This window comes from Melanostigma gelatinosum (assembly GCF_949748355.1).
Source record: "Melanostigma gelatinosum genome assembly, chromosome: 3".
In the NCBI taxonomy this organism is placed as follows: domain Eukaryota; kingdom Metazoa; phylum Chordata; class Actinopteri; order Perciformes; family Zoarcidae; genus Melanostigma; species Melanostigma gelatinosum.
The window spans coordinates 20560035-20581030 of NC_136636.1; the positions used below are offsets into that span (position 1 = coordinate 20560035).

General features: G+C 40.7%; 2 protein-coding genes across 2 annotated transcripts; one reads left to right on the forward strand and one right to left on the reverse strand.

The window, feature by feature from the left end:
* Nucleotides 1–1505: 1505 nt before the first annotated feature.
* Nucleotides 1506–20780, reverse strand: rtf2 (replication termination factor 2). Its single transcript, XM_079296915.1, has 9 exons — nt 20633–20780; nt 20177–20271; nt 19903–19996; nt 19306–19445; nt 18923–19001; nt 5080–5190; nt 4819–4882; nt 3377–3448; nt 1506–2690 (listed from the first exon to the last, which is right to left on the reverse strand). The coding sequence occupies exons 1-9, from the start codon at nt 20699–20701 to the stop codon at nt 2494–2496; spliced, it is 921 nt and encodes a 306-aa protein (XP_079153041.1). The 5' UTR covers nt 20702–20780; the 3' UTR covers nt 1506–2493.
* gcnt7 (glucosaminyl (N-acetyl) transferase family member 7) lies at nt 10547–13953 on the forward strand (the record flags this gene model as incomplete). Its single annotated transcript, XM_079297155.1, has 4 exons — nt 10547–10753; nt 10862–11603; nt 12950–13045; nt 13600–13953. The coding sequence occupies 4 exons, from the start codon at nt 10547–10549 to the stop codon at nt 13839–13841; spliced, it is 1287 nt and encodes a 428-aa protein (XP_079153281.1). The 3' UTR covers nt 13842–13953.
* Nucleotides 20781–20996: the final 216 nt, after the last annotated feature.

The following is a 20996-nucleotide window of genomic DNA, read 5'->3' on the forward strand; positions in this document are numbered from 1 at the left end:
TGAATTCAAAATATTTATGATATCTTAATTTATTCAAATTGACCATGAATGTTAAATAAGTGTTACTGCAATTCATTACAAATCTGCATTCATCCCGGCAAGTGCAAACATTCAGAAGAAATCTATGCGTCCAACTTTTTTTATTCATGCCGATCACGTTCTCTCCGGCAGGTTTTGGTCAATGTATCATCGTCACAGACATCCATTCGCATCAGAAACATATATCTTGGTGCTCCCAGAATTATGGGGCCACAAAAACCCGAGTATGTGCTTTGAATAAAATGCTACTGAAATATATAAAACAAAACGACAGGGCTGTTAGAAATGCAGCTGTCTCTGCTCTCGCGCAAAGACAGCGACTTTCTTTGGTAACTGACAACAGGTCAATTAAAAAAAAAAAAGAAAACAACTTACATGAGCTTATGTGGTTCTTATTATTGATGTATTCTTTTCCAGTAAACAACCCATTCAATGATCTAATGTGCGCAGAAAAATATAAATCAACAACAAAACAATAAAAACATGGCATCCACTGCTGCTGGATGAAGACAAGAGGACGCAGTGTTTATTTAAATTTTTAGCCACAGTGATTGGAATATTTATGGTGTAACTTACATTTAATGAGAAGCAGGCAGACTCCTCTTTGTATGTTCTTTTTTACCCTGCGACCGCAGTTCATGTCTGTAAAATCACAGGGTGCGATAAGCACTCTGCTGCCGCCTTGTGGCCGCATCATCACATTACCACAGAGTGAAACGTCAACCAATCCTTAAATTCAGCAGAACTTGCTACGTGTTAAATATTTTACAGATGTCTGGACTGTGACTGGATTCTAAACTGGTTATGTCACATTGCTGCTCACATACAGATGCACCTACTAAACAGAGAAACGTCCCCTCTTCATCAATGTGAAAGCACGCAGCCTTCTGCACACATCATTCTGCCCAAGTGAAGTAACACGAAGAAAAAGGCATTTCTGACTAACATTATTCATGCATTACTTCTACTTGAGATTTTTTTTGCAGTTTTGCCACTTTTACTGAAGTGAAAGATCTGAATAGGCTACTTCCTGCACCATGGGCTATCTGCTCAGAAGCTGTTGTTTTGATCTCCTGTGTCATTAGAGGACAACTGCGCAAGACCAAACAGTATGTGTGACTGCAACCAAGCAACAGATGTCTGTTTTAGTCATGTTCATAAGGAGGGAGATGCTGCCAACTGGTAGTCCTGATCAACAACGTGAACAATGAACAGCTGACATTTTTACACCTCGTAAACACATGTAAGTGGCAGTACTTAATAAAAAGCTTCTTAGAACTTGTTTTTGGCTGTGAATTTTGCCTTGAAGGGCACAGAAGGGAATTGTTGCATCAGTCATCAAAGATAATTAATGCTCTTCGTTGCACGTAGAATATTGTGTAACCAAGCTTTATATATTCTGGGCAAACTTGTGCATCTTACTTGTAATACAGGCTGAAAAAATACACAGCGAGCAAACAAACCTCAACAGGACTGAATATGAATTTATTTTTGGCATTCGCTTGTTACATGCAAATAAAGGAAAAAAGAAACAACTGTCCAATTGAAAACAGGAAGAACACATTTTGAATCTCCTTCAGAAAAAAACAGACGTCTGAAGAAGAGCGTGTAGAAAATGTGATCATTCACTATATTTTGCTATTAAACTGGAAGCTAAAAAAAAAAATCAAATGTTGAAGTGTGCGACACTCAAGAACAAAGAAGATCACTGTTACACAACAGCTGCGTATGTTGGTGGTTTTTCTGCTGCGGGCACTATTTCGTTGATTTATGAGTATCAGAAGCTGCAGTAAATAAGCAAGGTGCTTGAAACGGTCTTAATTTAACCAACGTTTCAAGAAAACAAAAACCCCAATGTGATGAATACATATTACTTGAATGTCCTGTGCTATTACACTGTGCTATTACATATTAAACAAAGAGTGGCCAAGCTCATACAAAAAAAAAAGACTCAAGTAAAGAATAAAAGTCTGACCTGCTTTAAAGATGTAGAGATTTGACTTCTCTTTAACTGAATAGTGAAATCAAGCCTATGATCTGACGACACTTTTTCTCTGATGAAGAAATCCCTTAAAAAAAAAAAGAACCTGCACTCTGTCCACTAGGAGACAGCAGAGTGACAGCGGTAATAAAGTCGCCCTATAGCATCAATTCTCAGAGCACCTGTGACTGGGAACACGGAGATGCTGGAGGAATACATGGGGGAGGAAGGTTGCAAAACAAAGAGGCTGAACAGCTTGGGGAGCCATTAACTAAATGTTGACAACACGTAAACACTGAACTACTGGGGACTGAAGAGACATATTGGGAATGAGCACGCACATCGGTGACATTAGTAGAGGCTATGAGGGTAATGTCGGGGCTGGGAATGTAGAACTAGGTTCATCAGTAATGGCTCCTTAATGGGTCACGATTTCTGGAGCAATCTAAAAATGGTGATCTTTGCGAGAGTTACTAGAAGTGATACGGGGTGTGGGTGACCCAGTTGGATGTCTGAGCTTTAGTGCGCTTGGCAGAGCTGTGGGTGGTGAACAGGGATTTGAAGACCTCCGACTTCTCGGTCATCTCCTGAACGGACCTTTTGGTGGTGGAAGACGTGGAAGACTTGCTGTCTTTAGCGGAGCCGGAGGATCCGGAGGGTCCGGACACAGCTAGGTGGTAAAATGGCAAATGACAGGGTAAACAAAACAGCAGGATGAAGATAAGAACAAAGACAAACAAGGCAAAGGAAATTCATAAAAAGGAGGGGAATATGATTGTTGCTCATATTTAAACCTGCTTTTTTTCTCTGTTCTGATACAGTTTTATAATTGGCGTTCATTTTGTTCGATAATAAACAAATGATCTCACTGGAGTAGTATGAATTCACTGAAGAGATGAATGTGGATGTGGGGGAGATTCCTTAGAGTAATTCTGGCAGACAATGTAAGCTCGGCACTAATGCCATTTTCAAATTTAGAGCATTAAAATAGCATCAAGCATCTCTTTGACCTGTCAATAATATAATGGAGTAATGGCATCCTGAGCAGAGCATGAGGTCACACTCCCTCTGTGTCCGTTGTAATCAAAGCTCCTCTGGAGCTCAGTTTGCATAGCCGTCGTCGGACGGGCCGTGTTCCTGTCAGTACACGTCAGTCCCTGTGTGTGTGTGTGTGTGTGTGTGTGTGTGTGTGTGTGTGTGCGCGCGCGCGCCCAACTGGTTAGCTAATCGATGCCACTCATGGATGGAGGAAATCCCACAACCAAAGATATGATCTTGATTTCGAACTGTGCACTTTGAAGTGTACAGTAAAGAGTCGTTTGTCTGTATTCAGTAAAGAAACGTATGCTTAGCTACCTGACTGGCTGCTTTCGCCTCCATTTTCTTGCGAGTTCTCCGTTAGATCCACTTGTGGAGCTTGTGCGTCTTCTGTGGGAAGAAACAAGAGTCAGACAGTTTGATGAAGACGGGAACTTCATTCAATGTTTGAAGTATTAACTAGCTAGGATTTCAGAAAATGTGTAGAACTATATATGAATGATATTTAAGGTATAAAAACGTGATAATGAATCACAGAAGGTTGCATGAAAGCTTTGTTATTCAAGTTGAATTCATGACACACTTTGCATGTTGTGAACCCACAAGCAGGAAGGGAAAAGCTGCACTTTTTTTCTTTTTTCTTGTTCCAACGAAACCTTTTGATTTGAGTAAAACATATAAACTGCAAGTGTTTTTCAGCCAACATCCTGTTCACTTGTGAGGCAGGAACCCGGTGCTGTTGTGGAGAACTCAACAGGAACCCAAACCAATGCTCTCCGAGGAAACAGAACACTCTGATCCAATAAACACAGAGCCAAACTGTAAAACCACTGTACCTGTTCCAAAATCACCATTTATAGGGTTTGCATTGCTTTCATTTTCACGAGACTCGGAATGAAAATAAATTTGGGATAAAAGTAATACACATTACTATTACAAAATAAATAAATCCATAATTATTTATCCACTTGCCCGGTTAGTATGGTTCGTTTGGGGCTGGTGTGAAAGCCGTCAATCAAACAATCAAATGGAGACCGGTGAAAAGGTGGTGACCATGAAACCAGTTCATGAAACGATCTTTTAGAATTGTACCCGGTCATTTCACGAAGACCGTTGACAAAAAAGCGCTCAGACAGTAATAAGCCCTGAATCATGACTGTTGAAGACGCCTCCTTTTCGTCCCGTCTCTACCTGCTAGTCATTCTTCATAACATGCAACGATTTGCAGACTAATAACAGCCTACTGATAATGCTTATGATCAGTTGTTTCCTTGAGGCACCAAAGAACACAAACGGAAAGTCTGCTCTCTGTCGGTGACACCAGTGAAACAAAGCAAACATCCCCGAACATCATAACAAATGAAAACACCTTCATGAAAGAAACATGAACTGTAATGACATGTGTAATTTAGACAATTAGACTCATCTACTGTCTTAGGGGACGGTATATACGTCATCCACGTCTCACAGCAAAGTCTAAAGACAGCGACAATATCGACAGACTCAAGTGGTTCAGATGATGGTGTCACACTCTACAGCGTTACTCTAACACAGTATCCTATTTCTCCATCGAAACCTTTCACACATATGGGATTTCCTGAGAGTTTCATGTTTGAATAACACGGCTCACTCGAAACAGAAAATTCAAAACATTATTCAAATTAGGAATTCAAGTCTTTCTTTTAGCTGCTTGGTTTTGTTTATGTAAAAACAGATTGTTTGAAGAAGATGGATGATGCCTCAAACAGGCTTCGACGAACCTTTTGATTCCAACGGTGCGGCCACTGTTTCAGCTGCTCTGCCGGCTTTGCTCTTCTTTGATTTCTAAAAATGAAGTTGGTTATTATTCCAAGACAAGCATTTATGATTGGATGAATCAGTTTTTCATAGTGAAGACAATCAGGATACGTTCCAACCCAATAAAATACGATATCGTTGATTCAAACCAGACACCAGCCGACTCTCTCTCACTCACACATCTTCCTGTTAGATCAGCAATTCTGATCAAAACACAAACTCACCTTAGTTTTGGCTTTGGCCCGCCCCTCTTCCATCCTCTTCCTCAGCTTCTCCACCTCCTCCTTAGTGCCGTTGAGCACAACAACGTCCTCAATTTTAAACGTTTCGCCGCACTAAATCAAAAACATGAACGCTCAGTTAAGCGATACGGAGCGACGGTCTGAAATAAATATATTCTAACAAATACAAACGCCAGGGTAAGAAGAAGGAGCAGTGAGCGGTGGAGCAAGGCCGATTGTAATCAACATCCATTTGACCCTTTTACACACAGTATGTTTATGCATGTATTTGGTGTATCATGATGTACACTGAGACAATATCATGGTGGTGTATCGCCGTTCCCTGCTCAGAGTTGTTGCTATATTTTAGTGTCAAATAATCACGTTAAACGCATCACAACAAATTCAAATCTCAAAACGTTATCGAGTGTCTAGTGATGAAAAGCATGTGGTGAAAAAATAAGAACCTGATACATCAAATAATTTATTTTGGTCATTATTGTCAACACGTATTTTATTATTTTAGTGTATTTTTTATCCTTTTATGTCATGTGTGTTTTTTGTTTTTTACTTATTTAGTGTGTTTATAAATGTTTTAACAATCCGAAATGGGCCATAAGTTACAAAGGGTTTGGAAAACCTTTTAAAGTGTCTTTCACCGTGACACATTTAACTAATATACATATTTAGGTGTAAGGCTAGTTTAAAGTTTTTTTTTTAAAACTATGTTTTAACTATGCTTTTTACTATGTACTGGCTCTGTGGCACTCTGAGATTTAAAAAAAAATGAAAAGTGCGTTACAAATAAAATGCATTGTTATTATTATTATTAAAGATGCATTTCTCTGAGGCTAAAAAAACACATCACCCGGATACATCAGGACATTCAAATGTGCAAACCTCTGTAAAAACCAAGTAATGACTCGGTGAAAAGTCCACAAACTCCAGATAAGGAGATGTAGTCCTACTTTGACTTGCAAAGCAATGTTTTGTTTATCCGGCTGGGGTGCAAATCACAATATATGTTTATGAGGTGCCTGTGGCATAAATATGTCGACTAAAAGACATCGTCAAATAAATCAAGCTATTTCTAGAAGCAACATTGGTTTGAACACAATTATGAAAGAACATTACGAACATTTTAAATGTATTTGCATGCAGGCTGCATTTGTTTTAGTCTTGAGAGGAAACCCAAACTGGAATTACAGCGAAGCACATGGAAACAGATGAATGCCAGTCAGGATCACAATGCTGTTTATTCTACTGCAGGTGTGTTTCGTTAAATACACTTTAATGGAACGGTGTATTTTTGGGTTAACCTGAATTTGCAACAACGTGCAAAGCGACCTATCCTAACCATTCCAGGTCAATACCTTACCTTCACCATCTCACTGGCAGTTACACAAATCTAGAGTTACCCTCCAGACCAGGGGTCTTCAACATTTTTCAGGCCAAGGACCCCAAACTGATAGAGCGATGGAGCAGGGACCCCCGACCAAATATATTGTATACAATTGTGTTTTATATTAAACTGGGCCTAGTGCCATGTCTAAACATACCTCTTTATTGTGCATTCAATACTAAGCTATTCAAATAATACACAGGTTCATATATTCATGTTTTTATTTTAAACATGTGCAAAGTACAGTGAGTAGGGAGGCCGTCCCACTGCCATTTATAAACATACCTTGTCAGCTGATACCAATGCCAATATCAACATTGTCTGTCAATTGCATGATAATCATGCATACAAGCTATTCAAATTGATGTTTTAATTTTAAACATAAATGTGGAAACGAAAATGAGTGATGGACTATTAGTGCCACTGCCATGCATAAAGATACCTGTTATCTTGCAGACATTACTGAACTATGACAATAATGGACAGATTGTTTGGGGAAAAAATAAATAAAGAAATTGTCTAACAACCAAAACATTCGTGGACCCCCTAGGGGTCGCGGGCCCCCTGTTGAAGACCTCTACACAACACTCCATACCAGGGTGGCTGAATTAATCTACACATTTTCAACGACAGTCCAAAAAACATCAGTAACCATGAAGAACTCTACCAAATCAAAAAACGATATAAAGTCCAAAATCTAAATGGTTACTAAATTGTTAACAAAGTGTCAACCAGTCACTTCTATATGAAATATGCTGTTCAGCATTCCAACTGTTGTTCTTCAATTCTTTATTCAACTTCCGCCATTTTTCCGTACATTTTTTGCAACTCTTCTTCTTTTTTGTTAAGCTGTAGAAACCGTTCAACTATCAAAATGTTCAGCTCGTTAAGGACACGTGTGCTATGTCTCTTTTTTAATAATTAAGCTTTTTGCAAATTTCTTTTGAATGGGAGGTCTATGGAGACAATTGTCAAATCCTCTTAAACTTTTTCAACTTTCAAATCCTTCTACTTCATACACCGTTTCAACTTTAAAATGTTGAAAAAAACCCTGAGCTATTGCCACATGATTTCGCAGGAACTTTTTAAACGGTCGCATTTTAACTTTTATGATTTTTCAGTCCTTTTCTGACTTTATAATGGGTGTGTATTGCACAGCTTAGAGTGTGTGATGTCACCGCCAGAGTGAAGAGCAGCTTGAGATTCTTGCCACTGACTCTACAATCTTCACTCTGTCGCTCTCTCTCTCTCTCATACAGTCATTCAGGTCTTAGATATTTTAGAGGACTTTTCTAGTGGAGGAAATTTTCTAGTTCCTGATTTAGTGCGTTCCTCAAAGATACTGAGACAAACAGCCATGGCTGCTTCAAAGAAAGGAAAAACACACCCATGTCCAAACACAAATATTAAACCCCTGTGTAACCACCAGGGGGTCTATTGTGTTGCCATAATGCTGGGCTCCGGGGGTGGGGGGTGGGGGGGGCGGACTCCGGCCATGTGCTCTGTTCAACACAAGCGGGATAATCTCAGAAGCTGACCAGTCACTCTGCTGCTGCTGCTGCCGCCGCCGCCACCACAAAAGCCACCGGTTAGGAGAGAACCGGAACATGAAGTCAGCGAACAAGGTGTCAATCAGGACGTCGCTTCAGCACTGAACTAGCTACTTGACAGGCGACGAACAAGACAGAGAGACGCTGTGGATGATTCAACGTGTGTGTACCTCTAACTGGGCAGAGGAACTGGGATGAAAGTCCATTTGAGAGGGAGAGACAAATTATGCAAAGCAAGAGGACAAAAAAGAAAGATGCAACACACCCGTGAGCAGGAAACTGTAAGGGGGGGGGGTGGGGGAGTGGAAAAATCTCAGAGAGCGAGTGTGCGAGGTGTGCGGCGCGTCAGACCTGTGCGCTGCTGCTGCTGCTGGTAACCAGGCAGGGACAGACCTCGTCTCGTGGGGATGTGGGGGGAGCGACTTAATCAGCAATGAATACAACAAGAGGGAAAAAAAACTCTATCAGGGTCCCAAGCTCAGAGAGCACAATCTCAGACTCTCCGTGCAAAACAATCCTGTGTCAACTAAGTTTTGGCCAAACATAGGACAGAAATACTACTGCTGCTGCTGACAATGGTGCAAATGGCTCCTGATCTCCACGGGACTCTGGGCGGTTTGTAGTAGCAAGCTCGGAGTAGCTGTCCAGGTAACGATGATCCGACGAGGCGCTGATGTGTAACATTTTTTTCTTCACCATTCGGACTACAGACTGAACTGCCGTGAAGGTAAATGGCTCACCTTGCCCCGTCTTTGGCATTCTGTATCTGCCTGCATGTGTTTGTATGTGTTGCATTGACATAAAAGCTTTAGATGTTTGATTTAGACAGCAGACATAAACATAAAGTAGAGATATGATCTGAAAACAAATGTTAGAAATGTTAAATGATTATTATCTTATTAACAACAGATCTTAAGATTTTTGACTGAGCAAAAAAAAAAAAGAAAGATTGAGAGAAATCAAGCTACACGTTTCGTCTCGTTACATGCCGGGTTGGTCTCAGTGAAGGAAGGTGTGAATGGGGGTGGGTGTTGGTGGCATCTCGACGGAAGATTAGAAACGTGCATATTTCCATGACACCCCCCCCCCCATGGAAATCTGTATCTTTGGTGTTGTTTTCCAAGAACAGCAGGACTCAAGTGAGGACACTTCACTGACATGGGATTAGGAATAGTCCTCAGAGACATTCTCTCCAAAGAGCAACGTGCAGCTAACTTCTAGAATGAAAGACAGACGTATGTGAAGTTTTGAGAAGGTTTTGGGAGTTTAGCTGGATGGTAACAGTCTCTGAGAATGCCTTGCATTAAGATTTTAGTCAAAAATAGGCCGTGACATATAATAATACGAATTAGTTATTTCAAGGTGGCAGGCTCTTTGTGCCTCTGTATCAAATACTACTCGTCAGCTAGGGCGGTTCCTTGTGAGTGTTGTGTTTTACATGATAGACTGCAGGGTATCACACGTATAACCACAGTACTGTTCTTCTCTCACCTCTCTGTCCCGTCGGTCTGAAACCTTTCCTCATATCTCACTAAATGTTGTTTGTTTACTTGTCGCTATCTGTTGTACCTTGCACATGACGTTCCTGAGGTATTCCTGTTTGTACAGATTTGAAATGATCCGCCAAAGCTCCGTCACTCAGTCTCTATATCGTGTTTCAATAAAAGCTGTAATCGCTTTCATCATTGACAACATTCATTTGTCAATTGACATTCAGTGAATTAATATAAATCAATTGGTTCAATCTATGAAATAACAAAACACAGCCATTCTCAATTACTCATATTTTTACATTTGCAAAATGTGTTTTATTTATAATATGAAACAAAAGAAAGCAAACTATAGCCAGATATTGTGTTATTTTTACATGTTAATTGACAGATAATTGAGTATTAATAAACTACCTTATCATTCCAGCACGAGTGTCGATGCATGTTCCTTATAGGAATAGACATATTCATATCAAGAACTGCCATGACTGTATTTAAAAAGGTTTATTTTAGTACTATTTATCTATATATCTATATTTTGTAGACTGGTGAAAGTAAAAATAAAATTCATTATTTGGCACATTTACTTCATGCTTTTTCAAATTAGAAGCCAATGAGAGAGAAGTTATATGATAATACTAATGATTGTGATCATAGTCATCAGGACAACAATATTAATATATATATATATATATATATGTCATTTTTTTAATGTAAAGACGAAAGGAAAGAGAAGACAGAAAGTGCAAAGAAAGCCAAGAATTTGATGGAATTTATTACTATAACGTGTTGCCAGTTATGCGTCACATCTCAAATAACAGTCACTAAACGACCAAATTCTGTACACTAAACTACATTTCTTGTTCTAAAAACTTGCTCCGCCAATTAGCGCTGACCTACATATTTAACCCCATTTCATATCCCTCAGGAGTTCAAGACCCTAACTGCCAATTACCAACGTGGATGTCTTTTGTTGCAGGAGTTGTATCTGTGGTGGTGCTGTTTGGATACGGTGACGCAGGGCTATTATGTACCAGCTTGAGGGGACAAAATGCAGCTTCCTGTTGTGCCTGGGGATGAGCATCATTATCTGTTCAGTTATTTACATGAGGGCCAGGATGCCGACAGAGCCCAAGCTGCTAGAGCCTTCAAGCTGCAGGCCCTTCTCCACTGAATGTAAAGCTTTACTGCCCGGCGCGGAGGAAGGTGTGGAGTGGTACCGCCGTGACTGCCAGGTAAGTCGATATACAAGTTAAACTGACGTGGGAATCACAAATGTTACATGGGTAACTATGTTTTGATGACAGGTGTAGTGTTAATACATATTTTCTTTTTGTCTATAGGTGGAAAGCTATATTCTGAATAGTCACATACAGTGTTCCAAATTGATCAGAGACCTACACTTCATCACGAGACCTCTGAGTCGGGAGGAGGAGGACTACCCTTTAGCTTTCATTGTGACCGTTCACAAGGAGCTGGAGCTGTTTGTACGCCTGTTGCGGGCCATTTACAATCCACAAAATGTCTACTGCATCCACGTGGACAACAAGGCGTCATCGGAGTACAAGGCGGCTGTACTGAAGCTAGTCGGCTGCTTTAAAAATACCTTCCTATCCAGCCACAGCGAGACGGTGACGTACGCTGGCTTTTCCCGCCTGCAAGCAGATTTTCACTGCATGAAGGATCTAGCACGGTCCAAGATAGGCTGGAGGAAGGTGATGAATCTGTGTGGACAGGACTTCCCCGTCAAGAGCAACCTGGAGCTGGTGCGGTACATGCAGAGCAAAGAGTGGCGGGACAGAAACATGACGCCCGGGGTCAAGCAGCCAGTGTCCATGAGGCACAGGACACAGCTCCAGCACAGGGAGATAATGGGCTCACATGTAGCTCGGACAGGGCTGGGACTGAAGAAGGGTCCGCCTCCACACAATCTGCAAGTTTATTTTGGAACGGCGTACTATGCTCTCACGAGGGATTTCGTAGACTTTGTTCTGAAAAGCCCAATGGCCCGGGACCTCCTGGAGTGGTCCAAAGACACGTTCAGTCCAGACGAGCACTACTGGGTGACCCTCAGTCACATCAAAGGTAAACAATTTCAAACGGGTGCAAAATAGAAAATAACTATTAATTATTAACTTGTGTGATTATCATGTTTAAACAATGAGTTGTGCGGTACAGAAACAAATCAATGCAACAAGGTCAAACAGCACATTTGGTCCCTAAACGTTTTACACAGACTCATTGACTGGGCCTTTATGGCAACAGTTAAAATTTGCATGAGCGGTGTGATCTCATGCAATATGATGGTAAGGGACAACACCTGAGTTAATCCCCTGTGTCGAGTAAAAATAAAGTGTTTCGGCGTTACTAACAACTTGCACAGACGGCACTTATGTGTTCTTGAAGTAGCGCAGATCCTTTGTTTTCATCCCACACATACGGTACAAAGGAAAAGTACAGCTTATGAGCTGATGATCAAGAAACATTTATCAGGAGTTCCCCTCTGATATCCTACATATATGCACCTTTGGTAGTGTGGCCGTTTTTTCCACACACTTGAGTCAATGCTCGAGGCAAATCGAATTTGAAACTGAAACTACGGTTCTCCTCCTGCATTCAACAGATAAGCATATCAATTCTCAAGAAATGCTGCCATTGCTCTTTACCAAGAAACTGACTGAAGGGGGCGGTTGAAATGCAATGGGCTTATTTCCCCTTTTAATAAATTAAGTGGAATGAACTAATATTTTGGCAACATATCTGTCCTGGGGTAGCAGACTTTATCTTAGGAAAAAAGCCTAGTTTTAATGTCTATTAAAACTATGGCTTTTGCACTGAACCCTCACAGACCGATATCAATATTGATCATTTCATCAAGACATTAGCAATACCTTAAAATCTTTGTAATTTCTCTGTTCAGGATTCAGGATTATTGTGAAAATAAGGCAAAGATAGACATGCTTTTTTGATCTTCACGGGGCTGTATGTATAAGTGATGAGTAAATATTAGGCCTGTTTGGATGCTCCCCATAGATGAGCTTAGAGAAGCGATTCTGCACTGCTATTGTGCACTGAGGTAGGAAAGTTAACTAGACATGTGAATGAGGTGAAGAGGAAGCCGTAGTGAAAAGCGTACATGCACGAGCTTCACAAAGAGGACGTTTATGCTCGAGAAAGTGTTTTCAAACAGCTCATTTAAGTTTTACAAAAAGAAAAGGCTTATGAAGGATGAGAATCCTACTGGAAGGCAAATTCACTTCCCCACCTCCGATAAAGAGGATGCAGTCGCTTCCCCCACAAAGCTGTTCTCTGGGAAGCATCGGGGACAATCTGAATGTGACAGTTCGAAAGAGGGAAATAAATTAAAGTAAACTAAAAGTTCAATCAAGTCAAATAACTAGAATTAGTCTTGTCTGGTTGTGTGTTTGAAGAAGCTCCAGGCAGCTATCTAGATGGAGGTTGGGAAGGAGACGTCCGGTCCATCAAGTGGAGGGATCAAGAGGGAACGACACACAGTGGCTGCAAAGGTACAGTACAGAGCTGTGTAATAATGAGGTACTACTTGGTTGATTAATCCCTGTACCACAGGGCTCATCTGTGGTCTAGCTTAAATTCTACTCGTCTTGTGTGTATAGTGAATTATTGATACTATGTGAATCTGTAATCTAATTTACAAACAAATGATCACATTAGTCCTTTTACAGCCAAACCCACTACTACACATATAAACGTGTACTAATTAATAACTTCTCCTTCACATTAACCTACCGCATACTCTCTCTCTCTTATGACAAAAACATTGTCTGCTCTTTACTCTTTGTTTGGCTCCAGACAGGATTACAGGACCAATTACTTGCAACACAAGATTTACAGAACAAAAGATGATAAAAGGGACAGATATGAGGGTTTATCTGATGTGACGTGCTCTTCAGTAGGTTGTCTGTTTTGAATGCCCTTTTACAGATTAAAGATTAAAAAAAAAAAAAATGAAGATTTTTATGTAACAATATGAGGTAAAACAAACTCAGACCTTCTATCTAACATATAAGTGAAGACCAATATTGTTGTTGTCGTGTTCCAGGGCATTACGTACGAGACATCTGTATCTATGGCGTAGAAGACCTGCCGTGGATCATCAACAGGAACAGCATGTTTGCCAATAAGTTTGAGCGGGACACCTTTCCTGAGGCCCTGGACTGCCTGGAGCAGTGGCACAGGACCAAGGTGTTGAACCAGGCGACTGTTTCCATAGAGCCATCGTGGCTTCTGGCCACACAGAGCAACTCAAGCCGCAGCTACTTCAACAGCACCGCTGGAGCATGAAATCGCTGTTGGCTGTGAATGTCAAAAATGTGGCCAGAAAAAAAAAAAAAACTGAACCGAGAACATCAGGAGGACGAACGATCCCCTTCCTCTGTGACAACAAGGCTACCATTCACGCACATATTTGTCCATGTATGAAACTCTAATGGCTGTCCTGATAATCAGCAGACAGTGAGACTAAAATAACTTCACAGTACAGCAAAAGTACAACGAGTTCAATTTTAAATATACAAGGATATAACAGATACTATTTGAGACAACTGTACTACACAAGGTATTTAACAACTGAATATGAATTTCATATTATTTCATTAAATTAAATATTTGATGTTGTTCAATTTAATGTTGTGTGTTCCAGTTTAAAAAAAAGCAGTTTTTTTATTTAATTAAAGTGTAGCAGGTGTACACTAACAAATAAAGACGATGTAAAAAAATCTCCCTTCTTTCCTTTTTAAAACAAGACGACGGGCTATTTCACATCATGATGCCACAGAGGAGAGGGAGAGGGCGGGCCATACCCGTCTCCTCCCTCTCTTCACAATACGCCACGGCAACATTAATTCAGCACCACGCGTCAACGGAAAGCGTCAGATAGTAAACAAAGTGCACTACTAAACTGTAAACAGAGTATGAAGTCTAGGGCCGTACCAAACAGTTGGAAGCTTCACAGCTTCATTCCAAATGTTGAAATAAATATCAGGCTCCACTAACATCATTAGCATTGTTCTATTTTTAAATTAGATTCCAGTGGTGGCTGCGTAGAATTCTTTCAAACTCATGGGATCCAAACATTTCCCATAACTCCAGAGCGGAAAGTCTAAAAATACAACTGTATTGAAAAATGATGTCTTCTCCAGAATTCACGTTTTTATCTAAAAAACAAACAAAAAACAGTCTGCTTCTCACCATATTCGTTCGTCTTTCAAAAACAATACTTCCATTGCAGAAAACCTACTTCTCCAATTTTCAAAGTTGTCCATTGAAATAGCAATGACCCAGGTGCAGGCGCCGTTAATCAAAAGAGGAGTTGGACACGCCCCCAATGCACCATCATTTATAGACCATAGGCCCTAAGAGTCCATAGCCATGAACGCGACTCTGTGAGGCTGTGCTTTGAGCTAAATGTTAACATCGGCATGCCAACATGCTCACATTGACATTGCTAACATGCAAATATCGAGCAGGTTTAATAATGTTCACTTCAAACCTCTATCGCACACAATGAAGGTAAACACACAGCCGTAGGGTGTGTTCAGACCACCAATAGCACCAAAAACAAAGGGGACTGCAAAAGTGTGGGCATGCTGCTTCAAGGTCCCGATGCCAGATCTCAATGGCCACCCTCTATAGGCTCTGAACCGGTGCAGTTGCATGTGTCATGTCATGTTACAGATTATTAGGATAGATGCAAAAGTGACCCGCTATATGAAGGGAAAACCCGCAGTGAATATCACTTTTCACAGCACTGGTCCAGAAAATGTGACAAATGTTTCATTGTATGAACTAAACATGATCACGGTGGATTTCTGCTTTATCAGCTTTTTGCATATTTTTTGTTAAAAGGTCTGTCTAATAACTAATTTGCTATCAAATGTGAGATTAAATAAGAAGCAGGCAAATTCCACTTAAATGTCAGTGGCTATAAATACAAGTAATTGTGGTTTGCCTAATAAGTCTATCTAAGCAAACATCTCTGCAGAGAGAGACTCAGTTTCCCACAAGAGGCACTGTAGCTGTTCTTATGGTTTCAGGACCCATTTATGGCAAAGTTAAACAACTGATCCGTGCCAAGATGCTTTCACCTCCACAGACAACATAACAGGGACTGGATATGATCGGTTGTCTGCTACCACATGATGGCCTGTGTATGAGAAATTACGGCCACAGCTATAAAGTTACTTAGAATAGCTCAGTTCCCCAAATTGTTGGTAGGCCTTGTCAAGTAGGTTTGAGATCCCAGAAGAGCTGCCCTGAAGTTAAACAAATAGAGAACGGACTAAGAAGATCAGGCCAAAGAACACAGAGCAGATAGGATTAAAATAAAACGTATTATCTAAAAGTCGATTTATGTATTTATGTATTGTGTATTGATATGAAGTGATTTAACAGCTACAGCTGTAATGTGATTAAAACAAAGATGTTGTGCCATCCAACAGTTGATATCATAAAGACAGTCTAAAACAGCAGCTAGGCTTCTGGGGTCATCGGGTGTCAAGAGAAGGAATATCTGTGTGTCGTCTGCGTAGCATTGAAAAAGAGACATTGTGGCGTTGGATGATTTGACCAAGTGGGAGCATGTTTATGGGAAATAAAAATGGACCTAAAATTGAACCCTGGGGTACACCACAGGTAATGTGAGATGTAGAGGATGAGTAATTACCTATGGTGACCGAGTGGGTTCTATCTGACAGTAAGAATACTAAGTGCATCTAAAATAGCTAAGAACAGAGGAATCAAGATTAGGTTTCTTTAAAAGGAGGTTGGACCACAGCATGTTTAAAAGTAGCTGGAACAGTTCAATACTGCACGTGGTTGATTTCATACGGGATATGATTTCAGGAATTTGTTGCCTGATGTCCTTGACTCCGTTTGTAAAAAAAAAAAAAAAAAAAAAAGTTTTAAAACTGCTCACACGTCTCTTGTGAGGCATCAGTAAAATGACAGGGGAGGGGGGGTGACCACAGAGTCGATTATCTTAAATACAATTCTCGGATTTGAGTGATTTGCTAAAATTAAGTTGGAGAAGAAGGAGTTTCTGGCACCTTTAACTGCCGTTTGCTCAGTCTTCATTGCATCTTTCCAACTCTCGTAAAATACATAGACCAGTTTTTTCTTTCTTCTGCAGTCTCTCTTTAAATCATGGGTGGATTAATTTAGCCAGGGCTGGGGTTATATTTGACCTTGTGTTTAAAGGGGGCAACAGACTCCAGGACAGTCTGACAGGTGTGATTATAAAAGGGAGACCAGCTCCTCTAAATTAAAATGAGAACAAAAGGCAGTTAAAAAAAGCAGAGAAAAAATGCTCAGAAAACAAGACAGAGTTAGAAACCTGGCTGCGGACGGGAGACGTGTGAATGACTGGTTGAGGTTGGAATAAAACCGCTTTGTGATCAGACACTCAGATATCCTTTGTCTCAAAGTTGTCAGGGCTGAGACCACAGTAAATAACTAGATGGAGGGTGTGATTCTATGAGTGAGTAGGCTCCTGTAGCCTGAGTGAGGCTAAAAGAATCCAGAGTACCGGTATCCATAAAATCAGTGACAAAAGCCTGTGAAGGGCAGGAGACATGCATGTTAAAGTCAGCTAACGTAAGAATTGTGTCATACTTTGACGTAAAACGGGATAGTAGCTCACCAAGTTCTTGGATAAAAACACCGTTAGGCCTGGGCAGGGTGTAGATTATTAAAACGATCACTGGACCCTGAGAGTTCACGATAAAACCAAGATGTTCAAATGAAGTAAAACACACATGTAAAATGAGAGTACATTTAACAGTTTAAAACTTTTCTGTACCCGCCCCCCCCCCCCCCTCGCCCGACAGCCGGGGTTGAGAACGACAGTCTCCCTGACACAACCATGTCTCTGTGATGATTAAAAAAAAATAAAAGTCGAATTTATTAAAAGCAATAAAATCCTGAGCTAAAAACAACTTATTATTTAGAGATCTGATACTTGAAAGGTCAAAACTAACAGGCTTATAGTCAGGAGGTGGCAGAGGGACTGTAAGTAAATTGTTCTGGTTAGCTGCAGAGGGGTTTGACATACAGCGCGCTGCAGAGGGTCTGTGATGGGAAGTGATGGTGGTTACAGGAATGGGTTTCTCGGTCCTGTAAACTGTGTTATGTGTCCTGATGAGAGCAGGAAGTTGGGACGGTTTAAACGGTTGAGTCAAAAAGAGGAAGTGCTGCTGCATACGGCTCCATCTCTGAGAGAGAGACGTATGCAGCGTTGACCATACAAGGAAGTATACACTGTTGGATCAAAATGTGGGTGTGTGTATTAATGAATCGGCATGAGCGGCTAGGTGAGGAGTGTGGAAATGAGGATGGCTCAACGGGACAATACAAAGAGAAGACTCAAAAGATCGAGTTGGGTCATTGTCAAGAACGGCTGAAAAAGATGAACAGTGAACCCTAAAGACTCTTGGATGAAAAAGAGTGAAAGATAAGTGATGTCCTGAGGACAGCTGGGCCTGTGACAATAGTTTACCTTTCTAACAATTATGACATAAAAAATGCCAAAATAAAATATTGTAGCGAACAACGGAGAGGGAGCTGTATCCAGCGGTCAGAGGTGTGAGTTAATCGGTGTCCCCTCTCAATACACTCATAACGCACTAATGATAAATATGTCCCACAGTGCTCAGGAGCTCGCACTCAACACCACACTTCCGTTAGTCCTCATTAATACACCCACCAAGTGTGAAGGTGATCGGGTGAATGATTGCTGAGAAACGACAGAAATAAAGACATTCATACGGCGACTCATTCCATTTTAGTTAGGTAACCAAACATCTGCCAAAGATCAATCACACATCACAATGGGGTCGAATTGGAGTCGGCTGCCGGCTTCCTATTGCACTACAAAGGGACAGTAATTTCTACTGTACCTTCTTTTTTTTAAATATATAACTTTGAGTATTAGTAGTCTTCTAAATACCTTAAATAGTGTTTTTTTCTTCCACACTACACAGATCTTCTGGCTAGCTGACACAATGTATTCAACTAGTGTACAATGTTTTGAGATTTCCAAACCTCCCATGGGAGCTGTAAACCAGTCCACTTTTGATTATTAACACACACTCTTATTTATCCAAGCAACAGATTTTGCACCTGGAACCACGCCAATGCCAGACTGCCAATGTTTTATCTACATTGATAACAATGCTGCTTATTTACCAAGCATTAGCAGGGACAGAACCGCAGGAGCAGAAGCACTGCCAAACATTGAGAGGTTTAGTGGAAGGAAAGATAAAAAATATATTAAAAAGCATGAAAAAAAACTAGTTTGCAGACCATTGGTTCATTGAAGAGAGTTTGAGTAGACAGACCGGGGGAAAAACAGATCAAATATTGCTCACCTTGTGGCAGATTTCTGTCTTGACCTCCTTCAGTGCCCTGTCAGAAAAGACACAGCCACAGGTCTGCAGGTAACAGAACCTGAAAATGAAAACATCGAGGTATATAATATGTAATATTTCCTGCACAAAGTGAATTGTCAATACAAGTCTGTGCGGTGCATTCTTCTAACATTGTTTGATCTCAACGTTTGGATGAAAGTTAATACTGGTGAGGAGAACAGCGGAGCTCTGTATGACCAACATATATTGACTTTTACAGCACGATGTGATCAACACAAAACTAGAATCTTTTGATTGTACTCGATACATTATACATGGAGCAGGAGAGCACCCGCCTTTTTATTATTCTTAAGTTTTTGGATGCGTTGCTTGTTGTTTGTTACCTGTGCTTGCCATTTATCTCCAACCCAACAACAGGGCAAATGAACATGCCGCCGTGCATGTCTTCATACACGTCTCCTTTGGTATTGCATCTCTCTCCCTTCCACTCTGGGTTATCAGTCAAGTTCAGTTCCTTTATATCCTGTAAAGGGAGTGGATGGATTTACGGGTAAAACATTACATATAAAATCAATACAAGTGCAGGGCTGGGCAATATATCAATATTGTAATAAGAGACTATATATCGTCTTTGATTTTAGATGTCATAATATGAGTGGTGTCTTTTCCGGATTTACTGACTAGACTGTTCTAGCTGTTCTGTTATTTGTCTTTACTCACTTAGTCACTATATCAGCATTACTGATTATTTATCAAAACTTGCATTTTGTAAATATATTGTGATCGCACCTATGGTCAACCCTACAATATCGCTGCAAAATACTGAGAGGTACTCAAAAATATAATTTTGGTGTATTTCCTCCTTTTTCGCCCAGCCCTACAAATGCACAGATGTGTCAACACATACACACACAAACACACACACGCACACACACACACAGCTCGGACTTTGAGAGTAGAAAACGTCAGTGTCAACATACCTTGATCCCACGGATGTGGACTACGGCCTCAGCATTGGGTCTCTCAGCAGTCTTATCCAAAAGATATTCAATGATAGAATCTTTGTTATAGAGCCTGAAACATAACACGGACCAGACTTTCAGGACATAGTGTGCTGGAATAAGCAGGTATTTCAAATATGGGTAAATAGATGGACAATGCTAACTGGTCATGTCAGGCTCATGATTAGTTTGTGACACAAACACAATATGTGTTATTGTGTTTGTCCATCAAACAAAACAGCTTAACTCTCACCTTCCCAGATCACAGGCAACAATGGGGCGTCTGAGTTTCTCCTGGGTCAAGGCACAGTATTTCCATTTGGCAGACAACTCAGCATTTTTATCCACCTGGAGACATGGACAGGTATGCAAGAGCACGCCACACACAAATAACGTTCATAGTAGTCAAACCTAAAAACACGAGTGTAACGTTACCCGTTGTTTTTGAAAAGCTAACGTTAGCTAGCTAACTGTCCAGTAGTTCGCCAGCCTTCTTGAAAGCTAACGCAGCATAACGCCGACAGCATAAACAGCTGGCTAATATGTCCTTATAAGTAAACAACATATCTAAAATAAGTGAATCTACCACTTCATAATGTGTTAGTATCGATGCAAATAGCCATACGCTAATAAATAACTACTGGCAGCTGACGACAACAATGCTAACCGTTGTGACTTTGAAAAGGAAGAATAAATGAGCGTAACACACCTTCTCAACTTTTTTGGGGCCTTTCACCAACTCGTGTCTTTTAGGAATCGTGCCACCGTCACATCCCATCTTGAAGGCTGACTTGTAAAGTTGAGATTGAATCGCGCAAACAGCTTCGGCTAGCTTACTGTGTACAAAGCTACCGACAGACCGGAAGTTATCGGGTTGTAAACAAACAGCGAGAGATTTGCAAAGCTCGCGGGATGTGCGGCAAATTTGATGTCGCCCTCTAGTGGCGGAATGAACTCTTCAGATGTATTTTGTAGCATCAGCCACAGTGTGGAAGCATCACCTCACATTTCAGTTTATTAGTTTCTGTACAGCAGGCAGTCCAAATGGGAGCTGCGAGAGGAATGCGAAGCAA

What these genes read in the sequence shown, in the direction of transcription:
- rtf2 (XM_079296915.1), bottom strand. Translation starts at nt 20,701, where the DNA reads ATGGGATGTGACGGTGGCACGATTCCTAAAAGACACGAGTTGGTGAAA. An exon ending in GAGATAAATGGCAAGCACAG is followed by an intron (nt 19,002 to 19,305) that starts GTAACAAACAAC and finishes TTTCATTTTCAG; the next exon opens with GTTCTGTTACCTGCAGACCT. An exon ending in CGCACCGTTGGAATCAAAAG is followed by an intron (nt 3,449 to 4,818) that starts GTTCGTCGAAGC and finishes TTCTTCCCACAG; the next exon opens with AAGACGCACAAGCTCCACAA.